The sequence below is a fragment of the Eucyclogobius newberryi genome, unplaced genomic scaffold (assembly GCF_026437365.1).
Source record: "Eucyclogobius newberryi isolate DKJ021-1_F unplaced genomic scaffold, fEucNew1.0.hap1 SCAF_16, whole genome shotgun sequence".
NCBI classification, from domain to species: Eukaryota; Metazoa; Chordata; class Actinopteri; order Gobiiformes; family Gobiidae; genus Eucyclogobius; species Eucyclogobius newberryi.
Genome location: NW_027315790.1, coordinates 33,234,447 through 33,247,516, shown reverse-complemented (window position 1 = coordinate 33,247,516; position 13,070 = coordinate 33,234,447). Strand labels below are relative to the sequence as shown.

The window sequence follows — 13,070 nt, the reverse complement described above, 5'->3', positions numbered from 1 at the left end:
TCACAGACTTTACTTTTACTCCTCGAACTTTCACATTTGAAACGTTTGACGTTTGTTTGTGTCATTTACCAACGAATTTCATGATTTCAATGTTTTTGTTTCTTCTGTAACTTTAACATGATTATTTCTGTTGCTGTTTTTTGACATTTTTATTTAATATTGTCGACGTCATTGTCATAAAAAGGAATAATAAATATAGTCTTTATAACTTTTACCATAATTTTAACTGTACAAAGAGGTTTAACAAGGTCAAAATGTGACTTAGTTTTCATTAAATGGGGATTTTTAAAGTTTATTTTATTGTGAATGACAAGACTGGAGCTTTATAGAGTGGAATAAGTAATAAACTATTTTCCATGACTAATTATTATTAAATGCTAACGAGTTTCAGTCGGCGTTTTATGAAGTGTCAGGAAACGTCACAGTTTGATTTTCAGCATTAATTAGTGTTGATTATTTCCATCATAATAAAGTTCAGTTTGTCGCCTTTAAAAACACTATAGATTTCCCACAAATGTAACGTTTCCATCCCGTTTCCATGACGACGCACAGAAGGATGTGCTCCACGTTCAGAGATAAAAACCTTCAAACGTCTGGATTAAGTTTGTGTTTAAATGGCTTTTGTTTTCCCCAAAAGCAGAAGTCACATTTTCACCGGATTAAACGAGCGCTTTAATCCCTGTGTTGGAATGAGCCGGCTGCTGATTGGCCGATCTGCCAGAGGGGGTCGCGTTCCGCATCCTGATTGGCCGATCGAGTGGCGGTTGTCGTGGAGACGTGGAGGTCTCGCCGGGTCCAGACTTCATTATCTGTTTTAATGAGTTTGGTGCTTAATAGACTTCAGCAGGTCCACAGGGAAAAGAGAGAGAGAGAGAGGGAGGAGAGGAGGAGGAGAGAGGGAGGAGGAAGAGGAGAGGAGGGAGAGGGAGGAGAGAGGGAGGAGAGAGGGAGGAGGAAGAGGAGAGGAGGGAGAGGGAGGAGAGAGGGAGGAGAGGAGGAGGAGAGAGGGAGGAGGAAGAGGAGAGGAGGGAGAGGGAGGAGAGAGGGAGGAGAGGAGGAGGAGAGAGGGAGGAGGAAGAGGAGAGGAGGGAGAGGGAGGAGAGAGGGAGGAGAGGAGGAGGAGAGAGGGAGGAGGAAGAGGAGAGGAGGGAGAGGGAGGAGAGAGGGAGGAGAGAGGGAGGAGGAAGAGGAGAGGAGGGAGAGGGAGGAGAGAGGGAGGAGAGGAGGAGGAGAGAGGGAGGAGGAAGAGGAGAGGAGGGAGAGGGAGGAGAGAGGGAGGAGAGGAGGAGGAGAGAGGGAGGAGGAAGAGGAGAGGAGGGAGAGGGAGGAGAGAGGGAGGAGAGGAGGAGGAGAGAGGGAGGAGGAAGAGGAGAGGAGGGAGAGGGAGGAGAGAGGGAGGAGAGGAGGAGGAGGGAGGAGAGAGAGAGGAGAGAGGGAGGAGAGAGGGAGGAGGAAGAGGAGAGGGAGGAGAGGAGGGAGGAGGAGAAAGAGGGAGGAGAGGAGGAGGAGAGAGGAGGGAGGAGGAGAAAGAGGGAGGAGAGGAGGAGGAGAGAGGGAGGAGGAAGAGGAGAGGAGGAGAGGAGGGAGAGGGAGGAGGAGAGGAGGGAGGAGAGAGAGGGAGGAGGAGGAGGAGGAGAGAGCAAAAGGGGGAGAACAGAATGAATCAGCAATATTTGTGCTACGGCCATGTCTTCTTTCAGGTCTAAACCAGGACTAAACCAGGACTAAACCAGGACTAAACCAGGACTAAACCAGGTCTAAACCAGGACTAAACCAGGACTAAACCAGGACTAAACCAGGTCTAAACCAGGACTAAACCAGGACCAAACCAGGTCTAAACCAGGACTAAACCAGGTCTAAACCAGGACTAAACCAGGACTAAACCAGGACTAAACCAGGTCTAAACCAGGACTAAACCAGGACTAAACCAGGACTAAACCAGGTCTAAACCAGGACTAAACCAGAACTAAACCAGGACTAAACCAGGACTAAACCAGGTCTAAACCAGGACTAAACCAGGTCTAAACCAGGTCTAAACCAGGACTAAACCAGGTCTAAACCAGGACTAAACCAGGTCAAATGACTTCAGCTTCTGTCGTGACCCGTTGTGTAAATCTTACGATGACACGAGCTGCTGTCTTAAGTCGTCCTGTAACAATAATAATAATAATAAATATAGCCGCAAGCGGCAATGATCGGCCCTCGCCACGCCGCCGCCACGCCGCAAGAGGAGGGGGCGCTAACGCGCCCCAATTGTCCTTTTATTGCGCCTACTGCTGAATCTGTGACGCTGTCACATCTTCTCCCCTTTGTTTTACCATCAAAAAGCTATTTTATTTTGAATTCTTGGCACAAAGACACCGTCACTCTTTGAATAAAAATGTGGATAACTTTTGATGGTCCACCCCTGAAGATGAGTCTCACCAAATTTCAGGTTAATAGGGCTAACGCCCTAAGAGGAGTTTGTGAAAGTATAAAGTGTAAACATGTTCTGGCGATTTCCCCATTGGAATAACATGGAAGGTTTCGGTCATCGTTACGGCAACGCCATAACAATTATGACATGGCTCTCATTGACTTTTTTGATGGGGATGCTAAAATTGAGTTGTGTGTCAAATTTCATATAATTTCGCAAAACTAAACATTTAACCTCCATATAAAATCTGTAGGGGGCGCTGTGGCTCCAAATAAATTTATTTCACTTCAAGTAGGTTTAGGGCAAAGAGTTTAACAACTGATTCTAATTTGACGCAATTCGGACTTTATCTGCGCAAACGGCAGAAATTTTAAATATGGGAGATTTCTGAAATTCTAGCTACAGTTTGCGGCTTCGCCGCACAGAGACCGTGAGAGGTATCAATGTAATTTGGATAACTTTTGATGTCCCACTCCTCAGTAGCATTTTCACCAAATTTCAGCTTTTTAGGGCCAACGCCCTGGGAGGAGTTCGTAAAAGTTCGTAAAAAACTCCAAAATCATGTTTAGCCATTTTTGAAGCAATATGGCCGACATTTGGTTGGGCGGACGGCGTTGCCGTAATAATATTTTTTACTTCTCTTGTCACCATCTACCTCTGCGCCAAATTTCATGATTCTACGATCAGATTTTTTTTGGGTCATTTCCCATCTCTCAATGCATTTTTGGTACATTTGGGGGCGCTGACGCGCCAATTTTTTTTATTTTAGAAAAGGGAAATAGCCAGAATGTAGAGAGGCACTGACTGTGACTTTTCGTCAATGTTCACTGGGTGAAAAATAGGGGGGTTGGTCCCGAGAAGAAGAAGAAGAAGAAGAAGAAGAATATTCCGATGCGAAAATAATGTTTCCCATTTTTCAAATATCATAAACTATACATTTTCGGAAAGCGCTCGCGCTTTCCTACCTCATGGTGTGGGTCCCTGGTCACTGACGGGTACTTTCGTTAATTTTGAGTGGGCTCCGCCCACTTTGTGTTTTAGGCCCTCTATACAGTAATAATGTTCAATTTTTGCATTACATGCTTATATGTACGGAACATGCAAGAGATGGGGAACGTATTCGTGAGCTACTTAGCGCAAATGAGTGCTTTATATGGGGATGACGACCGCTTCGCGGTCGTCATCTCAATGTAAAGTGCTCGTTTAGTGCGCACTTTTGCACGGGCTTCGCCCGTTTACAACGGTAATGTTCCATTTTCCTACAACTAATTAGTATGCACGGGGCGTGCGTGAGTGGAGGAGTGTGTTAGTGAGTGTTTGGAAGTGGGCGAGCGCTTCGCGCTCGATTTCGTGCGCACTACGTACGCACTTTCGCAGCCGTGCTTCGCACGGCCTTACGAGATTAATAGGCCTCTCGCCAGCTTGTGGCGCTCGGGCCTAATAATAATAATCATCATCATCATCATCATCATCATCATCAGTCTGGAGTGTCCAAACTCCTGGTGGACGTCACCTCAGGCGCAGGACGTCCAGACGTGAGTCCAGAAGACAGATTATGGACGTCCTCCACCAAACCCACTGTCACTATGAAAACACACAAACATAAACAGGTGATGAACTAAACCAGGGCTAAACTGACCTGCAGGGGGCGCTGCAAACCTCAACTTTTGGACGCTTTTTGGCCTTTAAACTCTTGATTTCGAGACATTTTGGTCATTGTCCGGCAGCAGCAGGACAAACACTCGCCGTACGGCCCAAACGTGGCCGCCGGCCCAAACGGCGGTCCAAACGTGGCCGCCGGCCCAAACGTGGCCGCCGGCCCAAACGTGGCCGCCGGCCCTGCTGGCGGCACATTCCCGGCGTGGCGTGGTCACAGTGCGTGTCGGGCGGAGCTCCTCGTGTGTTTCTCATTGGTCGGTGGATGAGTCACATTCCCACATTCCTCCTCCGTCTGCTGCTCGGAACCTTTCACTACGGCACATGTGCTTCTCGTCACAGCCGCGCGCACTCGGAATGTTAGCATCGCGCGCTAACGGGAATCCACATCACAGACGAGTTAGCGGGAGGTCGTGCGCGTCTGTGGGAACCATAATCCCATTTCAGACCATACAGTTACTTTAAGGACGTTTTAGAGAAAGTAACGAGTAAAGTAAATAATAAGTAAGTAAAGAGAAAAGTAAAGGATAAATAAGTAAAGACACATTTAAGCCTGGAGCAAACTACAGCGTGTTTTGCCCCATTTAGGCCACGATTGGGTCATTTCCTTGTGTGATATCATCAATTACAAACAGGAAGTGACATTATAAACCTGAAGAAGGAGCTTTTCTGTGATAACATTTTAATACTTTTTAGCAAAACTTGAACTATATAAAACGTATCTGCGTTTTAATGAGTCGTCCGACCTGCAGGGGGCGCTTTGAATCACATCACTAACTGTAACCCACGGATACACCATAAATACAATACAAATCAACTTCATAATCGTGACTGACCTAAATAAATAGTAGCAGCAGTAGTAGTAGTAGTAGTAGTAGTATTAGCAGTAGCAGCAGTAGTAGCAGCAGTAGTAGTAGTAGCAGTAGCAGCAGTAGTAGTAGTAGCAGTAGCAGCAGTAGTAGTAGCAGTAGTAGCAGCAGTAGTAGTAGTAGCAGTAGCAGCAGTAGTAGCAGCAGTAGTAGTAGTAGCAGTAGCAGCAGTAGTAGCAGCAGTAGTAGTAGTAGCAGTAGCAGCAGTAGTAGTAGTAGCAGTAGCAGCAGTAGTAGTAGCAGCAGTAGTAGTAGTAGCAGTAGCAGCAGTAGTAGCAGCAGTAGTAGTAGTAGCAGTAGCAGCAGTAGTAGTAGTAGTAGCAGTAGCAGCAGTAGTAGTAGTAGCAGTAGCAGCAGTAGTAGCAGCAGTAGCAGCAGTAGTAGTAGTAGTAGCAGTAGCAGCAGTAGTAGTAGTAGCAGTAGCAGTAGCAGCAGTAGTAGCAGCAGTAGTAGTAGTAGTCGTTAAAAATAAGACATTTTGAACAGTTTTGGAAAGTGTTGAAATGCTTGTGGGAGTTCCCGTGAGGCGTGGGCGGAGTGTTCGGCGCGTGGGCGAGGCGTTCGGCGCGTGGGCGGAGCGATCGGCGCGTGGGCGGAGCGATCGGCGCGTGGGCGGAGCGTTCGGCGTGTGGGCGGAGCGTGTGGGCGGAGCGTTCGGCGTGTGGGCAGAGCGTTCGGCGTGTGGGCGGAGCGATCGGCGTGTGGCAGAGCGTTCGGCGTGTGGGCGGAGCGTGTGGGCGGAGCGTTCGGCGTGTGGGCGGAGCGTTCGGCGTGTGGGCGGAGCGATCGGCATGTGGGCGGAGCGATCGGCGTGTGGGCGGAGCGTTCGGCGTGTGGGCGGAGCGTTCGGCGTGTGGGCGGAGCGATCGGCGTGTGGGCGGAGCGTTCGGCGTGTGGGCGGAGCGTTCGGCGTGTGGGCGGAGCGATCGGCGTGTGGGCGGAGCGTTCGGCGTGTGGGCGGAGCGTTCGGCGTGTGGCAGAGCGCTGTAGTTGCTTGTACATTTTCGATTGAAGATGAGTGATATTTCTGCTCTTTTGTCCGACACTTAAACTATTACAGTTAAAGACACTTTTACACATTTCTATTAAACTGACACATTTTTCTCTCTGTGATTCACGTTTTTCTAAAGACATTTCCAAACAGAAGATTTCCAGAGTTTTATTTTCTGTTGCTCGTGACACAAAACTTCTGACACTCGGGGGAGACATGAAGCATTCTCGTCTCCTCCGCGTCTGGCTCAGAACTGCTGCTGCTGCTTGTTTATCTGGTGTTTGTTTGTTCACTTGTGATTGACAGGTGTGTTTGTTTGTTCACTTGTGATTGACAGGTGTGTGTGTGTTTGATTGACAGGTGGTGACCCCGTCTCGTGTGGGACAGTCGTACAGCTTCAGCGTCGCTCAGCAGAACCAGCAGGACCTGTACGACGTGCCGGCCTCCAGAGCTCAGGGGGTGAGGGCCCTTTAACTGTGTTTACACCCACACGGACACGCCCACGGACACGCCCACGGACACGCCCACTTACTCATGAAAACATGTTACGCTGTTTAAGAGAAGAGATTAGTTTGTCTTAGTTAGTTTGTCATTGTATTCATTGCAAATTTGAAATAAATATGTTTACTTCTTACTTGGACTGCAATGGCTCCTCCCCTATTATCAAAGGGCCCATGACAGGTTTTTACCATGTTCTAGTTCTGACTTTATTTGGTGTATTTGTACCTGTCGTACGTATAAATGATAGTTTCACACCGACCGAGCAGGTATTTGTGGAGAAAATTTTGAAAAATTTGTAGAAAATGGCAGGAAGTGACATCACAGCAGGGACACTCATACAGGAAGTGACATCACAGCAAGGACACTCATACAGGAAGTGACATAACACCAGGGACACACATTCCTATCAAAGTTTATGCAGAATTTACACAAAGAAACAACTTTTCTGACTCTAAAACATTAATTCAACAAAATAAAGTCGCTCTCATATGTTTTTTTTGTGTGTTTTTTTTAAGTTTTCGCCCAGTGTTTGCTAGGTAATTTCCTTGTGTGATGTCATTGATTACAAACAGGAAGTGACGTTATAAACCTAAAACAATGTTCTATTCCGTGATAACATTTTTTTAATTTTTTGCAAAATTCAAAATGAAAGTATCTTAACTGCATTTTAGTTCAGTGAGTCATGTGACCTGTAGGGGGAGCTGTAATACAACTGTCATTTGGATAATCATAATCATCATCATCATAACAGCCTGGCCTGGTCTGACTCGCACCTTCTCGTCTCCAGGTGTACGACGTCCCTCCGGGCCACGCCCTGAGCGCCCCGTACCCAGCACAGAGCCGCTCGGCCGGGCAGAGTCTGTACGACGTGCCCCCGTGTCAGCCGGAGCCGCGGGGGTCTCAGGGGCCTCAGGGGGTCTACGACGTGCCCCCGTGCCAGCCGGAGCCGCGGGGGTCTCAGGGGCCTCAGGGGGTCTACGACGTGCCCCCGTGCCAGCCGGAGCCGCGGGGGTCTCAGGGGCCTCAGGGGGTCTACGACGTGCCCCCGTGCCAGCCGGAGCCGCGGGGGTCTCAGGGGGTCTACGATGTGCCCCCGGCCGCGCCCGCTCAGGGGGTGAGGACTCAAACACATTCTTTATGGAGTTTTATGCCGTTGTTTTGAGGGTTTAAAGGAGGAATCGTCACGGCAACAGAAGGAGACGACGTGGAGTGGATTATTTAGACATTTGGGAGTTTAAATCTGCTTTTTGACCCATAAACACACCGTTTACTCACGGTTTTGGTCAGTTCCATCGTCCACACACTTTTGGCGTTTCTGCGTGTTTATTCTTGTCCTTTTCTTACACTTTAATGGCCCGTTCAAAAACAACTCGACGCCTCCCGCAGCTTGAACGTGGCTCAGTCCAAACAGGAAGTAGGCGTCGCTCCAAAAACATTAGCGGGTCGACTCAAGCGTCAAAACGAGGACTTTGAACCAAAACTGCTCCGACGTGTTTATCCGTAGTTCATAGTTTTGTCCGGGGTGCGACTTATACTCCAGAGCGACTTTTCATACTGGCAACCACAAGAGGGCGCTCTAGTCTCCAAGCGACGCAGAAGAAGAATCTGCACTTCCTCTTCCTCTGGAGTTTGTGGAGTTGTTTAGAAGTGACACAGAGGAAGAAGAATTCAATGGATTTAGTGATTTGGGGTAAAACTGATGCTTTGCTAAACTTGTTAGCATGTTCTTTATGCTATAGTTATCTGAATAACTGTTCATATGTTACGTTAACATACCAGACACTTACCACAGTTCTGTCTGTGCCTCATGTAGCTGAAGGTGTTAGCGTTAGCATACGTCATGTAGCTGAAGCTGTTAGCGTTAGCATACGTCATGTAGCTGAAGGTGTTAGCGTTAGCATACGTCATGTAGCTGAAGCTGTTAGCGTTAGCATGTTAGCATACGTACACCTATTCACAATGTTCTCTCATCTGTTTCATATGTTTATATGTTTTTTTCTTGTCTATTATGCGTTTTTTGGCTGGTGCGACTTATACTCCGGACAATACGGTAAACGGACATTGATTTAGCCGTGTGCACCATAACACAAATATAATATCATGAGAAAAAGAACCCCCGCTCTAGAAATATACATAAAGTTAGTTAAATACCAGAATGTCTTACCCTTTGGCTTGCCTTTGGAGACCGTTATCCTTCGAGATTCGGTAAAATTGCGCCGAAATAACGACCTCTTCCGTCTCTGTCCGCAGATCTACTCCGCCCCTCCCTGCAGGACCGCCTCCAACCACCAGGACGCCAACTACGACTTCCCTCAGCCTCAGAAGTGTCTCAAAGCCGAGGGCATTTACGACATCCCGCCTCCCGCTCTGACCAAACCGGCGCCGACGTCCCCCCAGTCCGTCTACGACTACCCTCCCGCCAACAACCCCGAGCTCTCCGCCCCGCCCGCGCACAACTACCACAACAACAACAACAACGAGGGGGTCTATGACGTGCCCCCGCCCGCCTCGGCCAGCTCCGGGTCGGACATTTACGACGTTCCCCGGGGCAGCGTCCCGAGTCGCGGCTCTCCGACCGACGGCCGGGGGATTTACGACGTCCCGGTGCAGGACGCGCGCGTGTCCGATCTCACCGACGGCGTGAACAGACTCTCGTTCTCCAGCACCGGCAGCACCCGCAGCAGCATGTCCACGTCGTCCTCCTCCGCCGGGTCCGACGGCCGCCTCGCCCTGGACCTGGACGGCGCGCTGCAGAGGTCGTACCGCCTGCTGCAGAACGTGGAGGCGGCCGTCGGGAACCTGCACGCCATGGCGGCGTCTCCCCACTGGCGGACGTTCGCGTTCGTGGAGAGACACGCCAACGACGTGCGCGCCATCATGGACAGGGTTCGAGCGGCCGTGGCGGATTTCGTGGTGTTCGGGAGGGGCGCGGCGGCTAACGCTAGCGCCCTGTCCGACGGTAGCCTCCACGCTAAGCTCCGGAAGCAGCTGGCGCGTCTCGAGGACTCGCAGCAGATCGTGATACAGATTTACCAGGTGTTGGACAACGGCGGGTGGGCCGTCAACGCGCTGGCGACGCCCAACGCCGCGCGGCACAACAAGACCGACGACCTGGACCGGTTCGTGATGGTGTCCCGGACGGTGCCGGACGACGCCAAGCAGCTGGCGTCCACGATCGGCGCCAACGCGGAGCTGCTCTTCCCGAGGCCGCACGGCGAGGGCGGCGCGGACGAGACGCACGCCGCGCTGGGCTCGCCGCCGTCGGACAACGAGAGCTACAGGAAGCCCCTCCCCCCCGCCGCCGCCCACCTCCAGGACAAAGACAACATGAACCACAGCGAGAAGTGTGTGAAGAGCTGGATGGAGGACTACGACTACGTCCACCTGCAGGTACACGCCGGTACTGCGCAAACACAGAGACTTTTTAAATACATGATCAAGTACTTAAAATGAAATATTCCCCGTAAATAAGTGTTTTTATTGAATTATTGTATGTGACGAGGAGAAAAACAGTTTAGTATATGAATTTAAATGACTAAAAAAGCTTCTTAACGTAAATGTGTCACGTTTGAAGTGTTACACATTAAAATACAGCCGACAAACACATTTTAGAGCGTCTGTTTAGCGTTGTTTTGGCGTCTGTTTTGGCGTTGAGTGACACGCATCTGTTTCCTTAACTTTCAGGGCAAAGAAGACTTCGAGCGGCACCAGAAAGCGCTGCTGGAGAAAGAGAACATCATCAAGCAACACCAGGTGGCGCTGGGGCCGGAGCAGGTGACACTTACCGCCTTTATACTTCGTGTACAAGTGTATGTCGTTAGCGCCGCAGCTAACCGCTGCTTTGCTAACCCTTGCTTTGCTAACCGCTGCTTTGCTAACCCTTGCTTTGCTGACCCTTGCTTTGCTAACTCCTGCTTTGCTAACCGCTGCTTTGCTGACCCTTGCTTTGCTAACCGCTGCTTTGCTAACCCTTGCTTTGCTGACCCTTGCTTTGCTAACTGCTGCTTTGCTAACCCTTGCTTTGCTAACCCTTGCTTTGCTAACCGCTGCTTTGCTGACCCTTGCTTTGCTAACTCCTGCTTTGCTAACCCTTGCTTTGCTGACCCTTGCTTTGCTAACTGCTGCTTTGCTAACCCTTGCTTTGCTAACCCTTGCTTTGCTAACCGCTGCTTTGCTGACCCTTGCTTTGCTAACTCCTGCTTTGCTAACCGCTGCTTTGCTGACCCTTGCTTTGCTAACCGCTGCTTTGCTAACCCTTGCTTTGCTAACTCCTGCTTTGCTAACTCTTGCTTTGCTAACCGCTGCTTTGCTAACCCTTGCTTTGCTAACCGCTGCTTTGCTAACCCTTGCTGTGCTAACCCTTGCTGTGCTAACCATCTCATTAACACGTCTCATTGACACGTCTCATTAACACGTCTCATTGACACGTCTCATTAACACGTCTCATTGACACGTCTCATTAACACGTCTCATTGACACGTCTCATTGACACGTCTCATTGACACGTCTCATTGACACGTCTCATTAACACGTCTTATTGACACGTCTCATTGACACGTCTCATTAACACGTCTTATTGACACGTCTCATTGACACGTCTCATTAACACGTCTCATTGACACGTCTCATTGACACATGTCGCTCTGGTTTTCGCAGATAAACCAGTTCAAGCGTCTGGAACAGGAAGTGATCAAACCAGTGGAAAACGACATTTCCCAGTGGATCACGCAGCAGCGCTTTGGCCTCGCCCCCAATCTGAGCGCCAAAAAGCCCGAGCCGACGCCCGGCGGCTCCGGCCCCGCCCTTCACCTCTGCTCCCGGGACAAGCAGCTCCTGGTCTTCTACTCGGACCAGTGCGGTCAACACTTCCTCACGCTGCTCAGCGCCATGGACGCCTTCTTCTCGTGCGTGAGCGCCGGGCAGCCGCCGCGCATCTTCGTGGCGCACAGCAAGTTCGTGATCCTGAGCGCGCACAAGCTGGTGTTCATCGGCGACACGCTCTCGCGCCAGGTGTCCATGCCCGAGCTCGCCAACCGCGTGATGAACGCCAGCAACGTGCTCTGCGACCTGCTGAAGACGGTGGTGGGCGCGACCAAAGAGGCGGCGCTCAACTACCCCAACACGGCGGCGGTGCAGGAGATGGTCGACCGCGTGACGGAACTGTCCCAGCACTCGCAGCACTTCAAGGAGCAGCTGCTGCACATGTCGCAGTCGTAATCGCTGCCGAGGCCTGGAATGTCCCGGAATGTCCCGAAATGTTCCGCATTAATCGTTCAGAGATGGAACATTAGCAAGAAAATGAACAAAAACTGAATCTTTTGAACGGGCAAAAGTCCTGAAAATGTCGCCTTTCAACAGGAAGTGGGAACTCGCGATGGACCTTCTCATTGTCTTTCTTTAACCTGTGGGCGGAGCCGTCCACGGTCAATCGTTCACGCGTCACGTCTGCGCAGTGGCGTTTTTACTGGACGGATCATGACGTCGTGTTCCAGAAGTGTCAGAATGAAAGCTCCTGTTTCCACTCGGTTTTATTCAAGAGTCATGTCGTAAAGTCGCTAACTTTAGCCGCTAACGCTAGCCGCTAACGCTAGCGTCAGCAGGTAAAAGATGGATAGTTTTCCCTCTGGAGTCTGTTTTCTTCACTAGCGTTAGCTCCGTGTTCTATAAACCCGTGTGATTGAGTTTAGTTCCCGTCTCACACAAACTGAGCCGCACTCACAGAACATCTCATTCACCGTGGTCGCTATGGTGACGGCGGACGCCAAAGTCCTGCAGTGCGTCTTTAAAGGGTCGATCCACGCGAAACGTTCAGCAGCGTGTCATAATGTTACGCCTGGTCCACCATTAAAGGGCCATTAAAGGGCACGTATGGGGTTTTCCTTTACATTGCAGTTTTGTGAATAAATAAAAATAATGACCTCACGAGCGAAAGTTTAGATTTGTACGACTGACATAGCTGCGAAGGGCAAAGTTTTATACGACTCGTTTTATTTTTAAATTATTCATATTTGTCCCGAGTTAAACCTGTTAAAAATAATGAGTTAATTAATCTAATGAACAAAATGAGATTGCCATGGCAACGCTGGAGTGACCGTGTTGAACATCAAAGCGTTCAGTGTGTTTTGTCTGCAATAAATGCTGTACTTATTTTAACATTTATATATATTTTGCCCGTGTTTAGCCCGTTTTAGCTGTAAATATTTGTCTTTGTGTAAATATTGGCTCTATTTTGTTTAGATGGTTTTATAAAATGCTTTGGACGTTGTTGTCGTTTGTCGTAGTGTTTTTCTGAAAGTAAAAACTTCTCTGTGAAACTGACTGTTTTTATTCAAATGTTCATGAAAAGTTCATTTAAAACGGCTCAGATCGTTTGACCTGAACATGTGGCCCATTTTACCTGAACATGTGGCCCATTTTACCTGAACATGTGGCCCATTTTACCTGAACATGTGGCCCATTTTACCTGAACATGTGGCCCATTTTTACCTGAACATGTGGCTCATTTTACCTGAACATGTGGCCCATTTTTACCTGAACATGTGGCCCATTTTACCTGAACATGTGGCCCATTTTACCTGAACATGTGGCTCATTTTACCTGAACATGTGGCCCATTTTTACCTGAACATGTGGCCCAT

The 13,070-nt window shown here is 49.4% G+C and overlaps 1 protein-coding gene across 1 annotated transcript in view; it reads left to right on the top strand.

The window, feature by feature from the left end:
• Window positions 1-12,723, top strand: part of nedd9 (neural precursor cell expressed, developmentally down-regulated 9) — a 43,999-nt gene extending 31,276 nt beyond the window's left edge. Inside the window, exons 3-7 of the mRNA XM_072448310.1 lie at window positions 6,293-6,391; window positions 7,221-7,547; window positions 8,684-9,823; window positions 10,118-10,207; window positions 11,090-12,723. Coding sequence (XP_072304411.1) covers window positions 6,293-6,391; window positions 7,221-7,547; window positions 8,684-9,823; window positions 10,118-10,207; window positions 11,090-11,650 — 2,217 coding nt within the window. The 3' untranslated portion in view covers window positions 11,651-12,723. The remainder of the gene's footprint in view (window positions 1-6,292; window positions 6,392-7,220; window positions 7,548-8,683; window positions 9,824-10,117; window positions 10,208-11,089) is intronic.
• Window positions 12,724-13,070: the final 347 nt, after the last annotated feature.